The sequence below is a fragment of the Gasterosteus aculeatus genome, chromosome 7, assembly GCF_964276395.1.
Source record: "Gasterosteus aculeatus chromosome 7, fGasAcu3.hap1.1, whole genome shotgun sequence".
Classification (NCBI taxonomy): domain Eukaryota; kingdom Metazoa; phylum Chordata; class Actinopteri; order Perciformes; family Gasterosteidae; genus Gasterosteus; species Gasterosteus aculeatus.
The window spans coordinates 21176224-21195291 of record NC_135694.1 but is presented as its reverse complement, the minus strand read 5'-3'; the positions used below and the strand labels follow the sequence as shown (position 1 = coordinate 21195291).

The window sequence follows — 19068 nt, the reverse complement described above, 5'->3', positions numbered from 1 at the left end:
GAGAAAATGAGTCAGCCCCAATTCACCAGCTCCACCCCCCCCCCCACCCACCTTCTCCATCATGAACCCTCTTAAGTCAGCCGGCCCCGGCGCCCCCTCCTCCCTGAAGCATTGTGGCGATCAGCTTGACTCCCCAGGTCGGAGGCCTTGAAGTCGCCTGCTTCAAAGCCTCAGACATCTACCCCGTCTCAAAGACCGGTATCACACGACCGCCCCCACCTGTTTTTACCGTTAAACAGCACATCTTTTCTCTCATAATATAGCTAAATGTTAATTTAACTGCAATAATATACCTGTTAACATCATTTATATTGTTTTAAATGTTTGAATGTCAATTCTCAAACTTTCCATCTTTAATCTGGTGCGTATTTGTTTTACTTTTCACAAGAGGGGGGGGGGGGGGGGGTCATACTTGTTTCTCTCCATCTTGCCTCCATCCATCGTAACAATCGCTGTTGTCGTCTGAAAAGCAAAAAGTAGAGATTCTACGATAAACAGAAATACTGAAGACAAAATGAGAATTCTTTGTTGAAGACTGAAAGAATAAAAACATACCGTCTACCTGCCCCCCACCCCCCTGCTGCCTCGTACGGCCTCTTCGACATTGCGTCCACTTGCGCACTACGGAGGCCCGGATAAACTAGATTTGGATTTAGCTGTAAACAGGTGTTTATTTAGGTGCTTTTGCTGTTTAACTCCATTTGCTTCAATCAAAGAAAATATTTATTCCAGAACCCAAGGTGACATGAGTCACCTCTGGAGCTTAAGACGGTGCTTCAAAAGGAGGCTCGTGTTGAGCAGACGGCACATCAGAATCACGTTGCCGTAGCGCTTGGACTGGGGGGTGTGCGTCCCGGTCCAGCTCCCTGTAGCGTTTCCTCAGGAGGTACCGTTGGGGCGACAGGGCCCCTCAGAGGAAGGAGCTCCGCCGGCCTCGGAGCTTCTGGCACAGAAACGGCGGGGGAGCCCGCTGGAGGAGGAGGATCTGCTCTGGCACAGAGTCCTCGTCGAGCTTCTTTAACGAGTGAGAGACTTGGATGGATGGCAGGCAGTGGTCAAGGGAAGGGTGCCCTGCCGGCACCCCAGCCGGCGGAGGTGCATGCAGCTGTGGGTGGAGCCAGGTATGATGTCTCGAGGGTGAAGCATCTTCAGCGGAACGGACGCCTTCTGTGGAGGGGCCTTGAAGAGTCAGGCTTTCCACGGAGTAGGCCTACTTTTATGGGCTCCTGGAGAAGCCATGAGGAGATCTGTCAGACATCCACCTGCATCGATCGCACGTTGAGCAACGGCCTCCTGGACCTCGAAGACCTCGAAGGCCTCAGAGGGACCAGAGGAGTCCATGACGAGGACCGGGTGGTGCTGCTCCCGACGCGCCCCTCGAGGAGCTGCTGAGCATTGTTTTCTATCCTCAAGGGTGACCGGTGGGTCGTCTCTGTCCCCACCAACCGCCCTTTCCCCGGGCTGCCTCGGCTCTCCTCTAACAGCGTGCAGCTGGCTTTCCTGCTGGTGTTCCTCATCGTGTCGACGAAGGGGCTGCAGTGGCTGCTTCTGCCCTGCATGCCGCCTCCACCTGCGGTACCGCCTCAGGACCGCATCGGCTTTTCCTATTTGACCAATCCTGCCAGAGATCTACCGGAGAGCCGCCGTGACTCCTCGAGATCTTTTCCAGCCCCTGGTCTCGGCCCTCAGGCTGGACCTCCATCTCAGAAACGCTCCTCTGGTTGTCATCCATTGACCTCATAGTCAGACCAGTCAAGTCGCTTGTAGACAAACCTGAAGGAAGGAGAACAAGATTACCTACATTTTTACACATTTTTAAGATCACATTTGACATGTCAAATCCAGGTACCCTACCTCTAATAAATTGATGGTCATCACGGATTGTCATAAAACACATTTCTTGCCTTTCATACTTCCATGCGTTGCTTTCTGGCTCTAACTGTAGTTCACCAGAGGGAACCGAGAGGTGGAGCCACAAACAAAGATACATTTAGGAATGACTGGATATTGAAAACAGAAGTGTTGAGATCAATTAAGTGCATTTAGAACTCAAAGACAATGAAACATACAGCTAAATCAATAAGGGGGATAATATTAAATATGAGATCTGAGATTAATCTCTAAGATTCTGAATCAATTCACAAATTGATGTCTTTAATTGTTTTATTGATGTAACAGTCATGCAGCGTTTCTATTTTCTGAACTAGACTGCTATTTGTTAAGTCTCGGAAAACTGAGAAATACAAATATATTCAGTAAAAAATATGTATTATTTTTTCACACAAATGAATGTTATGTTTAGGCTGTGCGTGTTTACATTGTTGAAACCAGTTAATGACGATGCACTTAAGGACTCCTCACTATGGATCAGGTTATCGGATTGTCTCCGAGGCCCCGATAGGTCTGTTTTACTGAGTGAAGACAAATTAAAGGTTGTATATATAATTGAACTACTAGTTATCAGTTAAATGTGTTGATCATCATTTACAATAAATGTAAATGTTCAAACATTCACACGCACTCGTCTAGACAATAAGTATTCTCTCTGTACACGTTCCATCTTATTTTTCATGGATCCGTATGGCGCTTGCAGAGGGGAGCAAGTGTGTCTCCTGGAGGACGAGGAGGCGGCGGTCGCCAGGATGATGAGGGCCTCCTGGGACTAGGTGGGCCACAGGTCTGGGCCACGTAGATGTTCTTCCTGGGGTGGAGGGAACGACTGGTGAAACGCCACGGGAAGCGAGTGAACCTTGACGGCGTGCAGCAGGTGAGAACCATTTCAAAATGCTTTTATTTATCTCAGGGACGTCGAACCTAATGACCTAACTGACTTAGAAGGGCAATGACAATCTGATTGGTAATTTTGTAGAGCATTGCATTCCAGAGGTCAATAACCTCCCGACGGATTGTTATTGACAATTCAGAATTAATGGCATGTAAGAAAACAATTAAGTGCCAAACCTTTTTTTTTTCTCTACACATATCTGACTCCAAGCAGCACTTACACAGGGGTTTGTCTTTTTATCTACAGATTGTATTGCAGTATTGCTGCATGATTCCTCCTCTCTGGTTCCGAGGCCTGATGTTGTGCCGTTGGAGTGCAGCAAGTGAACTCGGAACATCTGCTGTCGTCAATGCACATGCATGTTTTCTGATTTTCTTTTTTTTTCTTTTGTTAAAACGCCCACAGTCCTCTTAAGGCCGTTGCTGTGAAAAGAATGTTGACCTTTCTCTTGATGTCATTGGTTTATTTGCCATGAAATGATTCATAGCCTCATTAGTGCTAAAAACGAATTCAATGGTAGTGAATATTTATGAGACAACGTAGAACCTGATTACAAGTGCGTTGCAATTTTAAATAAAGTGCTATGTTGTCCATCACACGGAGAAATGTCTGCCAGAGGTCAAGTGTCTCCATGGTCCAGATAATCAGCTTCCTGTTATGTTGTTGATGATATTCCAGGCACGCCCCATCGTTTGTTGCTTCGCTCTTGGCTGAACTGCTCCCGCTGCAAACCTCTGCATTGGTAACTGGCCAAAGTCGAAATTCATACCGCTTCTGAAAGCGTTCCGCAAACGTAATCCTCCTCCTGCGAAATGCTCTGTCACACTTTACCAGATGTCCCCAGAGTCGAGTCCTCAAGGGGCCAGTCCTCATTTAAGTTTCCTACATCCAGTGACCGGATTATACGACACAAATCATTTTACCACCGTATTACCCTCTCAAGGACAAAATAGTTGTTTCCCAAATAAATTAATCAGACCATCCCAGCCCACTGGATTGCTAACTCAATGTCCGCAGTTGTTTTTTAGTGTGGATGAGAGCAGTGGTTCCCAAACTGTGGGGCGCCACTTCATCACCAGGCCGCAGACGGACACCAGTCAAAAGTATATAAAATAAAAGCACCTTGAGTTTTTTTTAAAATATAAATTGCCCAGCAGAGTCACTTTGTAAAAGCTGCATCTGTCCCTGTGAAAACACTACTTCCTACAAAGTGGCCTACAGTTAATTCATTCATTCACAACACAGAAGGTAAGATCCATTTTGAGGAGCAGGGGAGGCCTTCACGCCACGGGGTAGAGCTGCAGCCGCGGTTAAAAAGTTACCCTTTTTAAAATGGCAGGCGATGTGGGGCATTGGATCGAAAGTTGTAGTGGACGGAAGGCTCGGATCTACAAACTACAACGTTTTCCTAGAGAAGTTTAAAATGAGGCAGAATATTGATCTGTGATCTAGGCATATACTGTATAATATAGTGTGGTATACGTTATCCATCAACTATAGACTTTTCAAGAGAATTCATCACCATTATGCTGCATTACATGAGTATAGTGGACATTTTAAACCCCCTTCTGAAACATTTCAGTCTCATGATGATCAGATGTATGTCTCAGGATAAAGAACATGGTGGTCCTTGTACAATGAAATCATTGTGCATGCGCTAAACCTCCCTGTTTATCACAGTATATATGTTGGTGCTGGAAAAGAAAACTTTTGAACAACCTTGTGCGCGTGCGTGTGTGTGTGTGTGTGTGTGTGTGTGTGTGTGTCTGTGTGTTTGTGCGACAGCTTTGCCTCCGGTTTGCAAACATTAAATATCCTGTTTTGAAGATTTTACATCGGTGTCAAGTGAGAATTTGAAGTCGTCAAAAAGATTCCGTTCATTTCTTGTTTTCTAAAAAGCATCGCTAGATGTGTCGTCATTCATGCATGATGAGGTCTCCACCTGTGCCAATCAGCCATCTTGTTTGCAGCTGTAATTGCATTTTCCCTTTGGGATGATCAGTGTCATTTTTAATGCAGCGGTGAAATGTTGCCGATGTTTACCAGAAGCATTAATGAATGAACAGATGTTGCAAAGGATACGTCTAACCTTTTGTTAACATTCTGTAGCAAAAGAAAAAAAGGATTTTGTTTAGCTGTTCAAAAAACAAAAATAGAAAAAAAAAGTACATGATGCAAAGTATTGATTAGTCGGGATGAATGGCTTTTTTGCTGAGGTGGATTCACTTTATTGACGTTATAGTTGGTGACTGATTTGGGAAGGAGTGGTGTGCATATAGCACATCACACTGAGCAAACTAAGCTATTGAAAGCATGTCCTGAGTGACAGGATTGATTTGAATTGGTTGTGAAATTCCTTATTCTTGAGACATGTGGTGTATTAAGTTACGTGGTTTGATGCTTTTTTTGAATAAACCATAAGAGCATCTGCTTGTTTCGGATATAAAAAACCTGTTCACGTTACGTGTTGTTAACTCGTGGACTTGCAGCCCGCCTCCAAGGATCTTAAGATGATCTTGTAACAGGAGCCTGGATCGCGCAGACTAAATATGAAATTTAGTTGTATTTGTGAAGGTTCAATTAGCCTCAATATTTTGTACAATTCAACAGGTATTGGAAACCTAATATCTCCATCACTATCACAAATCCCTTCAGCTTAGTTTTGTATTTATTGAGCTTATGCTTATTTAACCTCTCTGAGCATCAAATATGCATATAAAAAAGTCAAAATAGTGCCCGTTTTCTTTAAATTTGGGGCATTGGGAAATGTTGGCAGCAAATATTGCATTAAAAGGAAACTGCTGTTGAATGAGATTAAACAATTTAGACTGGAATCAACTTCTAGTGGAAGTACTTCCATGATGAAAAAAAGAACAACGCTGAACTCAAGCAATCAATTAGTTTTCAGAAAATTGTAATTGAATATTTGTCGCAACACTGAAACATTAGATCACATGACGTATCATACGTTTACTTCACATATTTTAGAGGGAATGTAAACAGAAATGGTCATAAAAGTCTAATGTCAGATTTGTCCTTTAAAACATCTGCTGTTGACAAGTACGGAGTGGAGTACGAAAAGGTCATTTTCTTTTGTTCTGTGAGGGATTATTCACATAATGATGTGGGAATGTTTAATCAAATTTCCATTCATATTTGGTGCTGCTGCACCGTGGCTCCCTCTGGTCCCCCATGCTGTTAAAAGAAGACTTCCTAATTACCCAAATGTACTATTACTTTTAGTTCACTTTTTTTTCTATATGCAAGAAACGTCTTTAACAAAATATAATTTGTTTCAGTTGCTGCTCTGTTTGATGAAATGAAGATGAACATTTGACCGTTTAATTACATTTTCTATGTAGTAATGGACAAGTTGAACCCCAGCGGAATAGAATCTTTTCAATTATATTATTACAGTTTGTCACCAAGCACCCACCTGATGATTACAAAGCACTGGAATTTACTCCTCTACATAAAAAACATTCACTAACAGATATAATATAATAATATTAGGAAATCAGAGATAAACTCATCTAAAGAGATGTTCCTTCTTTTAAAAAGAGATTATTCATACGCAGCTTTCCGAGTAAAACGCTTGCTACAGATAACGCTCAGCGCCCCATGAGACCTACTATTGTACATCATAACAGGTAATAAACCGGGTTTTATGAAGATGCTGATGATCTGATAGGGTGTGAAGCTTAAAATGTCTGTCGCTCTACATAAATCAATACATGTCTCTATTTGTAGAAAGATGCGCACACACAGGGATTTTCAGCAAGTGGAGATTTAACGTTTGCAGCACATGCATTTGTAGAACAACACTTTATTCTAGGACATCATTCTCTACAAGCACCACTGTAATTAATATCATAACTCGGAGAGAAGACTTGGGTTGTTAAAAAGTAGAATAAAAAAATAAATATTTTTGAAAATAACCTGCAGTTTAATCCGACCTGGAAAGAATGGACTCTATTGGGCCCGTCCTGACTCATCATGGTTTCTGCCTTTTATTGTAAAGTAAGTATCTCAGTCAAATTCATGCTCAGTTGATTTTTAATCAGCATAAACTCTGAGTGCAGTTTTAAGTCTGTGTCAACATGCTGAATCTGAGGTTTGGGATTCTGCACCATCATTCGTTGCACTAGATTAGTTGAGCTGTGTGGGGATTGATCAGCTACAGTATCTGTGGAGCCGTGCCAGGTCATTGGTGAACATCTTATCCGAGCTTTAGCTGGGTTATTCAAGGATCTTCTCATTCCTTCGTCACAGCCCGTTTGGATTAAATCTTTAGCACTGTCACCCTCTTCAGTTTGCTTGACATTCTGCCATCAGCCTACAAACAAAGTCTCCTTACTAAAACTATTTTGTAAGTCTTACTGTTAAAGTCTCAATGTGGTTTCGATGCACTTCTCAAAATGTATTAAAAAACCCATTAATTATCTATAAGTACTTCCATGGCAGCTCTTCCATTTGTATTCTCCTAAATGTACAGTATCTTTATACCGATTCATAGTTTGAATTTGAGCTTATACCCTTAACACAGCAAAATAAATGTATGAAGGCATATACACATACTGTACGTTACTGTATTTAGTGCCCATAGCTTGGTAATAATCATTGCAATAGATCTGCCTGCTGGATTTAGCTACTCCATTAGACTAATAAACAGTAATACTGTGTGTCCAGTATAGTTTAGTAAACTGCGCTGCCCCCTCAATGACTTTGAAGACTGGGCTAAAACATGTTCCAGTCACTGAATAACATATTTGCTACAAAACAAAGTGAAGGGTAAGTGACAAGTGCTAATGAGCACATGTTGACATGCTAAAATGCTAAATGCACGAACACCATGCATAACATTTCTCCTGCTTTTAACATCAGCTTGTTGGTGTCTACATTCAGCTTCACGGCCTCGCAGCACCTCTAGCATGGCTCAAAACTCCATCTTTTTCCCCTCAGGAGTGTAGTCACATAGAGACACTCTGCAGTGATACATTCTAAGCCAACAGGTAATGGAAATCAATATAATCTTTTAAATATTCATAAACACATCTTGTAATAACAAGTGCAGTTTAATGCTATCAAATAAAGAAATAATAATAATAATAATTTATACATGATTTCTATTCACATTATTGATTTTCCAAGGGCCTTTATAGTTATCACTTGGAGGACAAACACAAAGACATGGCGTGCTGTGGACAAGCTGCAATGGACGGATTACCTCGACCTGTCGGCCGTAACCGGAGACCTGGTAGGACAAACCTCCACAGAAATGTGGTATGTTGTCTTGTCTCACACATTGTGACTGCTGCTATCTGGCGTGTCTACTGTCACAAATGCTCCGTCTTATTAGTTTTTCTTCTTGCCTGCTTGTTTAACTCTCCTGTCATTCCAGATCCCGTCATCCAGACCAGATCATCTCTCATCCCCTTCACCTGGTCCTCCTGCCCTTCTCACCTGCAGCCCCTTCCCTCATTAGTCCCTCACTATTTAGATCCCCTCACTTGTTCTCTGCCAGATTGTCTTGTGTGTTATTTCCAAGCGCGTCCTGATACTGTTCCTGCTCTACCTGTTCCGACTCTGTTTGCCTACTTAACCAAGGATTTTTGCGTGCCCTCTTTTTTTCGGATTTGAACACCAGTAAAGAACTCAACTTGCATTTCTGTTTCCGAGTTGTGGGTTCAAGTACCTGTAATCTTTACATCCACTTGCACTTCCTAAAATATATTTTAGGCCTCCAGACTAACTTAACAAAAGCTGCACTAATACGCTTAACTATTTCATTTCAGGCCGGCAGCACAATATTTAAGTGCCCCCAAGTTTATTCACCTCCACCTTTGACACTCGAATAATAGTTTTTGAGTGTTTGCTAAATTGCAGTAGAAAAACCTGCACATAAATGTCTATGAGTCAGATGAGGCTGTGTCCAGTGAAGATGTTCAACCTGGTGAAATTAGCAGTAAAATTGTCTTGCGTTATTAAATATAAATTTTTTCATTTGGCATCACAGAGCCAGGGGAGATAGAAGGTGGAGCATTCACCTCCGACGATGATCTCCGTTCTGTTACTGAGCCTTTTTTTTAGGCCGGAGACGAGTGTAACGGGCACCGCAGCATAAGTCCTGATGAAAAAACCACAACAATCAAATCAAGTTATTTTGTTTTAAATGACCCGTATGTTATTAGGTTGGGATGTTGCTGTAGGAAGAATGGACCTACGGGGAGCAGTTACAAAAACAAAAGCAGGCTCAGACCCGCTAAATATCAGGTGCCCCACAGCAAGCAAAGCAAATAATTAATCCCACTCTGGTTTGTTTCCACTCATAAACACATTTGATAGGAATTGTATCATTAAACACGATGCTAAGAATCAGACGGAGAATCTCCAAGAGAGGAGCGATGGAATTGCCTTGCTGTGAGATGCGAGGTGCTGTGAGGTTCGGCTCACTCACTGTAACCAAAACTCTATGTTGAGCCATCAATATGAGCAATTTACAGGAAGCCTTATGGAAATTAAATATGAAAGGTTTATTGTGAACTTTTATAGCTCTCGGCCTGCTCTCTCCTTTCTGGGGGAGTTTATAACTCCTTATTGCAGCCTGGCCCCTGACCGTGGGAACTATAACACAGTACAATATCATCATTTTGTCTCAGGAATTTTACAGGGCATTATTTTTATTGAGTTGCATTTAAAAATCTCTCTTGGGAGCTACTTTGCAGGCATGTTGCATACATACATCTGACCTGGTAAGCATCCAGTAGATCAGCACGTGCATTACACTTCACAAGATTGCATTTCCTCCCTCTTGATCCCTGACCAAGAATATATGATGCCTCTACTTGCACAGTTCCCTGTTTGTTTTTGAAGAGATTGTTTTCAGCTCATCTTTAATTATCCAAAGCCAATCCTTGCTTATGTTATCTGTCCCAGGAAAATGAGGCCATGTGTGCATCAAAGCACTTCTGCTGCGCACTTTTCAATTCTCCAAGCAGGCGTTGGTCTTAAATGTGAAATGAAGCGCTGCGCACGTGGCTGCAAAGATCCACATCCACTTTCACAAATTCCGGCTCTGAGTAATGACACTAAGGAAAAGGAGTTTTACTAAATAAACAAGGAGACTTCCAATCCCTAAAGCACTAATTATCTGAATTAATAAACGGCAAGTAAAGCAAATACTCACCTAAACTCACCATAAATGCTGCAGCACTCATAAAATGTAGGGATGCAGACACTTGAATTTTCATTTTTATCTTACACAGACTTTGCACGAATGATTCCGACCGAGTTAAAATCAGTTGCCTTTTTGCCGACTTAATTACTGTGGATGTCTGATTTTAACTTTGCGCTCGCTGTTAGCACTGCTACGTGTTACACTGTATTTAGGCCAATCTGCTCCCCGAGGCGTACAACTGGTGTGCATAATTCTGTAAGCCATCGCTATAAATATATATATATATATATATATATAAAACAAGGTTAAATTTGTAGACTTTGATAGATTGACATGTGATGTCACATGTTTGTCCTGCGATATCTGTGGTTGGCGTCACATGTCACAGTAGACGCATTATTCTATTTTAAATCCGACCTAAAGATCACTTATTACAGTGCAAGGGTACGTGGTTCATCGTCGCATTGCTCACATGGTCAGCCCCTTGGACCAATGCCAGAGCAGCACTGAGCTATTACCGGCTGCCGCCATATGGTCAACACTTCATAAATGCCACTTTTGCTTAAACTCCATATGAAGCTCTAGAACGACCTGCTGACATTTACACTCAATTGAATCCTGCTAAAGAGGCGGCGTATCAGACGGAGAGCGAGAGACTCCCTGAGCAGATCTCATTTGCCACGGTGGAAAGTGGGAAGCCTGCCCAAGGTGTGCCGAGGAGGCAGTGCGACGGTAACCTCAATGCTCTCCGAAAGACCTCGAGCCCCTCTTCAAATGCTGTATCTTCAAAGCACCTCATTAAGGAAGGTGTAATTACCCCTAATCTTCACTCTGAACACGTTTAGTTATTCATTCATTGCTGCAAAGTTTCTCCCTTTACATTATTTTCTCTGCCGAAGAAAAAGGTGTGGTGTGAGACTGTGACACACGTTGGGGGGGGTTGAGGAGAAGCCTGTTTCGGTCGTGTCTGTCTGTCTGTCATAAGCTTTACATGTTACAAGAAACTATTATAACAAAGACCAAGGGCCCATTTGCGAGAGCAGATGGATTCTCTGGTTGGTGCAACAAATAGATAGCGGGTCAGAAGGTTGGGGTTGATGCTAGTCGGCGGTCAGAGTGTTGTGTTTCGTACTTGTGTTCCTTTAATAGCTTTAATGAAACTTGTGCCATCGTTTAAAAAGGCGATCGTTTTCCATCACTTATGATGCAGGTTGTGGCAATCATGTTGGAGTTGCATTTTTTTTTTCCAAAATCAAAGTAAAGCCTTAAAGAAACTATTTATTATTCTTTTACCAGAGGGGAACAAGGATTAACCCCTCTCCCCACACCGATCATTCGGGTATAATCCTCATCTAGTTTCAACAGATGCTGAAGAGCAGTTTACATGTTTTCATATGTATCGTATGTTTTCCAGTCGCTGATATACCAACACATCTTGTGTTTTGCATTTATTTCATTTTTAACAATGAGAGATTATGTTTAAGCAGACTAACACTAAAGTGATCATCCTTCAAGTGGCGCAGAGTTCGTATCCACAAACGACATACAAACATTGGTGTGTGTCTGCGGAAAAGTCATACCATCCATCCATTGCTTTCATTCATGAAATGTAACCTAATTATAGTACTGTTGTTCTACTCGCTGTGTCCTGTGAAAGATGAGCGTTGTATGCCAAGCATTAAATCACATCCAGATCAATAAGCACAGAGTCTGTAGCTGTTCTGCAGTGCTTGTTTTTCAGCAGCCTAAATAAGAAGCTGTAATGATTTCTAGCACTCCAGCAAACATATTTGTACAATGCCTGTGCAAAGTCTTTACAACCCTTGGATTCTTTCCCCTTTTCTTGCTTTTATACATGAAATCATGGTCAATATATTTTATCTTAGAATAATTTGCTTTGCAGAAAACAGATTTGACAAACTAATGCCAATAAATTAAAAAATACATCGTGTAAAATATCTTTTTAGTGTTTAAATCTGCTGGTACACACAAACTGAGTGACTGAGCAAGAAGAAGACGGGTGACCAAGACACCTACGACCACTGCGAAGGCGTTAAAAGCTTCAGCGGCCTGGATGGGAGGCACAGCTGTGGCCAGTGTTCTTCACAGCTAATGTGAAATCTCGCCTGGAAGTCGCCCAAAGGCATGCAGGAGACTCCAGAATCAATTGGAAGAATAGAAGCTGTGTTTGGTGAACAGCACATCACACACACAAACACACACACGCACACACACACCATCTCCAGCGGGAAGCTTGGTGGCGGCAGCGTCCTGCTCTGGGGATGCTTCTCTGGAAAAGCCCCTGGAGGGCTTGTAAAGGAGAACTGCAGAATCCTGGAGGGATGAGAACTACGACTTGGGAGATAAGATTTATTTTCCAGCAAGAAAACGACCCCCAAGCATACAGCGAGAGCTCTACAGAAATGGTTTAAAGATAACATGGGGAATCTTCTGGAGTTAAAGCCCACATCTCAATTCAATCAAGAATTTGTGGCTGGACTTGAGTAGAGCGGTTCACGCCCGAACCCTGAACAACCTGACACAGCTTGAGCTGTTTTGCATGGAGAAAAATAGCAGTGTCCAGATGTGCATCCACACTGACTCAGTGCTGTGACTGCAGCCAAAGGTGCATCTACTAAATACTTACCTGAAGAGTGTGAATATTTATGCGATTATTTACTGCTGTATGTACATTTAAAAAAATGTAGCTTTATATTTACCTGTGTATATGTATGCATACATACATACATACATACATACATACATACATACATACATACACACACACATTCGCTTTGTGAGCATAATAGCGTGTCGTATTGCTCAGTTAATTTAATGGGTTGGAAGAGTCGTTCAAAGTGAGTAAGCAATACTGAACGGAGTAAAGTGATTTACCGTTACGGTCTTGGAATAGATAAATGATTAAAGAGAATGAACTGCAGGCAGAAGAGAAGTCATCCCCAGGAAATGGAGTTTAATAACTGTATTTAAATCACATTCCCAAACAACTGCAGCGTGGTGTACAGAAAGTGCTTTAGGTTACATGCCGTTTAATAAAAAGTATTAATATCATAAAATATCCAAGACTGAATATCAGCAGTAAACTGCTGTATCAGGTTGGTTTGATAAAAGTCCAGATGCAGCATTTAACAGGCTGCAAACATGACTTTCTTGGTCTAGACAGAAGCAAACAGAACTTCAGCTTTGTCAAAGAGAAGCATTTAACAATTAACCCAGTAGGTGATAGAGATGACTGTCTGACGCTCGTGACTCTCGTTCCGCTCATCCAAGTCATGACTGCCATGGCGGAACTTGCTTCTCATGTTCAGGGTTTAACAACTGCACGATCATGTCAAACAGCTAACATTTTCAGTCTAGCTGAAAACGTCCTCCTGCACTCAACTATTAGCTGTCTCAGAATCAGCCAATTTTAAAGACAAACAACGTGTGATAATGATGATATTTTCCGGCATCTCATCACGTTTGGTACTTTGTGAGGTGGGGACCTGCTGCATAAAGCGATATCTCCTTCAGACGGACAAAAAGGCACAGAATATGCAAATAGGCAGGCAGGGAAAATCCCATCCCAATTTGGCCCGTGTTTCCACGTGAAATGAATGTGCATTGTTGTGTCTGTTAACCTGCGGTTGAGGAGAAATGTATCTGCTCCTTTATCTCAATGGGGAAATAAGTGGAAGATTGTTAAATGTAGTCGAGAGAAACTGTGCCATGTTATTGTTGTTGTTTTACTACTGAGATATCTCGGATAACAACTCGGATTCTTGGATAACGACAGTAAATAAATTAAGATGTGGAATTGGTGAAGACACTCGGCTACCAGTGTTTAAACAGGGATACCTCAGTTCATTAGCTCCCACTCTGTGCCCTCAAACACCTGCAGGGGACAGCTCCAGATTTTGCTGCTGTTGTATATGCACGAGTGCGGCTTCACATCCGATTAAAACAGGGAGGGACACATGATGCATTTGAGAAAACAGGACAGAGACCTACTGGGCCTGCATGCACACATCGGCTGCACACTCACCAGTCAGCAGTGTACTACTGGTCCATACTAAGAGGATGCTGGTGTGTGCTGCTCTGCCTTTGCGCCACACACACACACACACACACGCACACGCACACGCACACGCACGCACGCACGCACACACACACACACACACACACACACACACACACACACACACACACACACACACACACACACACACACACACACACACCAAAGCCCAGCAGAGGCTACACCGCCTCACACATCAACTCTGCAGTGACGTGAGGAGGAAAAAAAGGGAGGCCGCTCTTATTATAATTCAACGTCAAGCCAAGTTTGATAAACGTCCCCTCCCTTCCTCTCCTCTCCCTCCCCCTCTGCCTCCCCCTTTGTCGCTCTCTCTTTGGCCCTTTTCACTTGTCCTCATGCACACTAAGGAGAGATGCGCTGTTCTCTCCTCCGTCACCTCCATCTTTGAAATAAAACTGGATTTAGGTTACCAGCAGCAGCAGCAGCAGCAGAAGAGGAGGGCTGGCGCTGCAGTTGCGCTGGCACACATTCAGCGTGGGTGCACACAGTGGGAGAGAGAGAGAGAGAGAGAGAGAGAGAGAGAGAGAGAGAGAGAGAGAGAGAGAGAGAGAGAGAGAGAGAGAGAGAGAGAGAGAGAGAGAGAGAGACCCGCGCCGCATCTTGTGGATTTCTTTGCGCACGAAGCCCGCTGTTGATGGTTCTCCGCGCTCTCCCTCCTATCGCACATCATCCAGACCAGGAGTTGAAATTCACGTCCCGGATAAAAATGTGGCATCGCACCCCTGCGACAGTCCTTGTGTTATTGTATCTTTGGGGGGACTCGCTGGCAGGCTTTCCTAACCAAATCAACATAGGTAAGTTCGACGGGATACTCTGGCTGCATGTGCTTTGTCTTTGTTCACATGGTCCAAATAGGACTCGTCTTGGCAAGTTCACTCCACTTCTGCGCGTCTTTGGCACAAATCAGGGGGTGAAAAAAAAGACTTGATCCAAATGGTGCCAACGTCTCAATATCTGCAGTGCATTATTTATTATGTGACAGACCAACGCGTTGATTTCTTTGCCTCCTTACTTTAGCTCCGCTGCTCTATTATTCGTCAAATATTGCCCTCGTTCTGTGCAATTCTTAAACGTCTTCACCACGGGAGTAAAAAAAAAAAGAGTGCGTTCCGCATGTATGTCGGGAATGAATTACAGCGCTGTTGAATGTGACATTTCTTCCCTGTAGGCGGGCTGTTCATGCGCTCCACGGTGCAGGAACACAGCGCCTTCAGGTTCGCTGTCCAGCTGTACAACACCAACCAGAATGCGACGGAGAAACCCTTCAACCTCAACTACAATGTGGACAACCTGGAGTCCTCCAACAGCTTCTCCGTCACACATGCCTGTGAGTAGTGACGCGCCAGGAACAGTTAAATAATTTCTCTGGATGCACTAAAAATGGGCTTATATGCTCTGTATCTCATTGGCCAATGGGGAAATTTGTCTTTGGATAAAGTAAATTGGGCTTTAACAAAAAAAAACGAAGGAAGAAGAAGACACCATCCGTGGGTCTGAGCTACTACAAAATCTCCCCTGTCATGCCATCCAAACTCAGGCTGGATGACCCCGATGGGGCCGTAATTGGCCAAAGAGTAATTTAGTAATTCCAGAGACGCTGATGAGCAGCTCTTGTGGGTGAAAACAAAGATTGCTGTTATTATGCTGTAGTGTCCAATAAAGACTTTTGGTTGCCTGTTATAAGGTTGAATTGCGTGACGGTGTCTACTAGGTGGGTTGTAAGACACAAATCGTTGAATTTGATTACGTCTTTCACCATAAACATTACGGTCTCATCTCTCTCAAATGACGACATATATAATGGTCATTTGTTACCACTCTCGAATGCAGGACAGTAGCCATTTTAAGGCCATGACCCTTTTGTCCATGTGTTTGGTTCCACACGGCTACTTGTTTCTCACTCCCTTTCCAACTGTTTCAAACTTCCTGTCCTTCAAACCAGCAGCACGTGAACTCTCCTCTCTGCACCGTTCGTGAACAAATAGGCTCCTGCATCAACTGTAACATGCTGTAATCCATGTAGTCAGCTCTATAAACGTGGATTTGATAGGAAGGGCTTAGGATTGTGAGATGGTTTCATAATTGGTCTTCCAGTCAATCCTCACCCGGGTTGACGTGGTGCCTCCAGAATTCACTTGTTATCTTTCTCCCCACCGACTGTACTTTCCCACTTCACACGCAAAGATGAGCTCCTCAAACCTTGTCAGCCGCCTTTGAGATCGCTGCGTAACCTAATGAACTAAGGAAAGGGCTGACAAAAAAAAAAAGCGCAGTCGTTGGAGGGAGCAGCAGGGAGAGAGCAGGAGCCACGGGGAGTATTTTCAGAGACAGGGAGGTTTACGCGCTCGCACCTTGATGCCGTTTGACCACAGCCTCGCGCTGTCGGCTGCAGAGTGATTACATGCGGGCGACTGTGATGTATGTTACACGCTTAGCTTGACGTAACCTGTTCCCATCTCAAGGAGTTCTGAAGCAAGCCATTGCATGAAATCACTCATCCAGAGGAACCATTTCTTCAGACAGTGTCAATGAGCTGTTTGGCCTCCAGTCGTCTTTAACCCAGGGTTAAAGGAAACCAACTCATCTTAACCCGTTAAACATTTGTTTATCCTTAGTCCTCTTTATTCACACTAAAAGATGATGCTTTTAATATTGTCATCTTATATTCTGTTATTATGCGCGGCATGGGAGGGAAGTAAAGAGATGTTTTCCTGCACCGTGTGGTGCCCTGTGGATTGAACGTGGAAAAAAGAGGCCTTCTGACTGAAACAGAAATGCACGTATATTTTTGGTTAATGCAACTATTGAATATTCAGGCCATAGTTAGGATTCTTTTTGAGTAAACCTAAATCCATTGCTTTTCAAAGAAGCTTTAAGTTGTTCTTCTTAAAGGATAAGAATAAAAAAAGGATAATCAGTGGGAAGCATGTTACCAAAATAAGCTGAGGCGAGCTAAGCGAGATGCTTCCCAGTTGAAAAAGACCAGTGAGCAACTCATTATGCAGACCAGCTGGGCCAGCTTGTGACTAAGACATTTTTTGAAAATGCACCAAACTCCATTATTCTTATTTTAGTAGTCTGGATTACATAATGCCCTGCTCGCCTTGCAAGTGTTCATTTGAATGTGATAATTATGATGTGACACATTTCTATTCTGGCAAGAATGACAGGTTGGTCGTTTGTTCATTTGATTTTTTTCAAATGAATTTTAGATGAGCAAGTGTTAAGACGGAACCTGTCTACAAAACTTTGTATTTTATACAGAAAAGAGGAATCACTTTATGCTCACAGCTCCTTTGTTGCATTTGTTGTTTGGCCCCAGAATAAAATAAAGCAGGACAACACTGCCGTCCTCCAGCTGGGTCAGTATGTAATGATTGTTACAAATCCCTGATGGCAAATGACAGTGTTATTGGCAGTGTGGATCAATAGGTGGAAGGCTATAGTCCAGCAGCAGTGTGTGTGCGTTTGGCTCCAGTTTGTTTTCTAATATGGAAAAATCAATTCTAACCAAGCTTTCATTCCTCTATTTCTATAATAATTCATAGACACTGAATCGTCTCCTTGATGATTGTATGAAAACAAACAATTTAATAATATTTTGTAGCAAAATCATTTCAGTCATTGCAACTTGATTGAATTGATGCAGACAAAGAGAAGTTGACTCTGCTGTTGTGTTTATTATCTTACCAATTTGTGGCTGGCTGGAGGGAAGCTGCAGAATGTATTGATGTGACACCTTGCCCGAGGCCGGGACAGATTGTGTGCATAACTGTAGAAATAGGAGGGTTACATCCATTAAGACCGGGATCGGGGCAGGAAGGGACAGCCGATACACAGACCCAGCTGGACAATGAAAGAAAGGTTAAACCAAGAGCGTGTTGGGTTATAGTTTTTGTGGGTATGGTGACAGAGCAGACAGAAACAGAACCCCCCCCCCCCCCCCCAAAAAAAAACACTATATGCATTTTAAAAAGCCTTCCTCATTTAATCATCTCGCCTATAGTGGCAACAGCATGAATTTATTCAGACCAGTATTTTTTCCAGAGATGAACTTTTAATTCAATAAAATGTCAATGTGACAGTGTGTTCCTTCAAACAGCGTTTGTTACAGCCACCTATCCTCCCTCTGCTGTGACTCAACCAGTGTGATGGTGCGCAGACAGAGGCTAATGTTAGAGCACTTCACTGTGTAGGCAAAGGACAGTCCTACTAATGCAGCATGGACCAGTTTATGCAGCCAGATCTCCTCCTCCTCCTACTCTTTCTTCTTCTTCATCTTCTTCTTCTTCTGCAATATTAAGACTATCGTGAATACATTGAATAATGAGATATTACCAAATAAGGACAATCTAAAAGAAATTGCAATGCTTGTTTGCAAATTTGCATGCAAAAAAGCACGCTTACAACACTGAAGGTATGAGCTCAAATTATTTTTTGTCCTGTTGTTGGCATAGAAACGGTGCAGGCAGGGGATGGAGGACACATTGGCAAACTCTGAATGTGTAACATAAGCTACTTCAAGATAAAAATGTGTTTTTACTAACAAGGCAAAGTATAGGATCATGTTCGCCTGGTGTGAAAGTCCCATTGTTTAAAGTTGGCTGTGGATGCTGGATTGTGAGTTCTAATGCTGTAGTGTTCAATACATTTTTTAAAGCAAGAGGATAGAAAAGAAATGTTAAATACACATATATGCTTTCGGGCCAAAAGTGAGATAAGAGGATGATACCAGTCTCAAATGTTAAAACCAGCATTAAAACCGACTCAATGCTTAGAAACAAAAAAAAAGAAAAACACCTCCAACGTCGACAACAACTGCCTTCCAGCACCTCTAAACAGTATTGATTGACATGTTGTATCTTATTTGTGCAATTCACATAGAACAAGAATGCAAAAAGGAAACATCGTGATATTGGAGGGTTACCTGATTCTGTCTGATTGTCTCTGGGAGGTTGCTAGGCAACCAGAGAACACACAACATGATAGTTCGTAGGCTTTAGTTGC

The 19068-nt window shown here is 42.7% G+C and overlaps 1 protein-coding gene across 6 annotated transcripts in view; it reads left to right on the top strand.

Moving 5' to 3' along the window:
- The first annotated feature begins 14386 nt into the window (after window positions 1-14386).
- LOC120821711 (glutamate receptor 3) overlaps window positions 14387-19068 on the top strand; it is a 52986-nt gene continuing 48304 nt past the window's right edge. For all 6 annotated transcript variants that reach the window (XR_013468075.1, XR_013468074.1, XM_040180641.2 and 3 more), the window contains exons 1-2: window positions 14387-14855; window positions 15230-15388. Coding sequence is in view for 4 of the 6 variants with exons in the window: in XM_040180641.2 (XP_040036575.1) it covers window positions 14696-14855; window positions 15230-15388 (319 nt within the window). In the remaining 2 variants the exon portion in view is untranslated. The remainder of the gene's footprint in view (window positions 14856-15229; window positions 15389-19068) is intronic.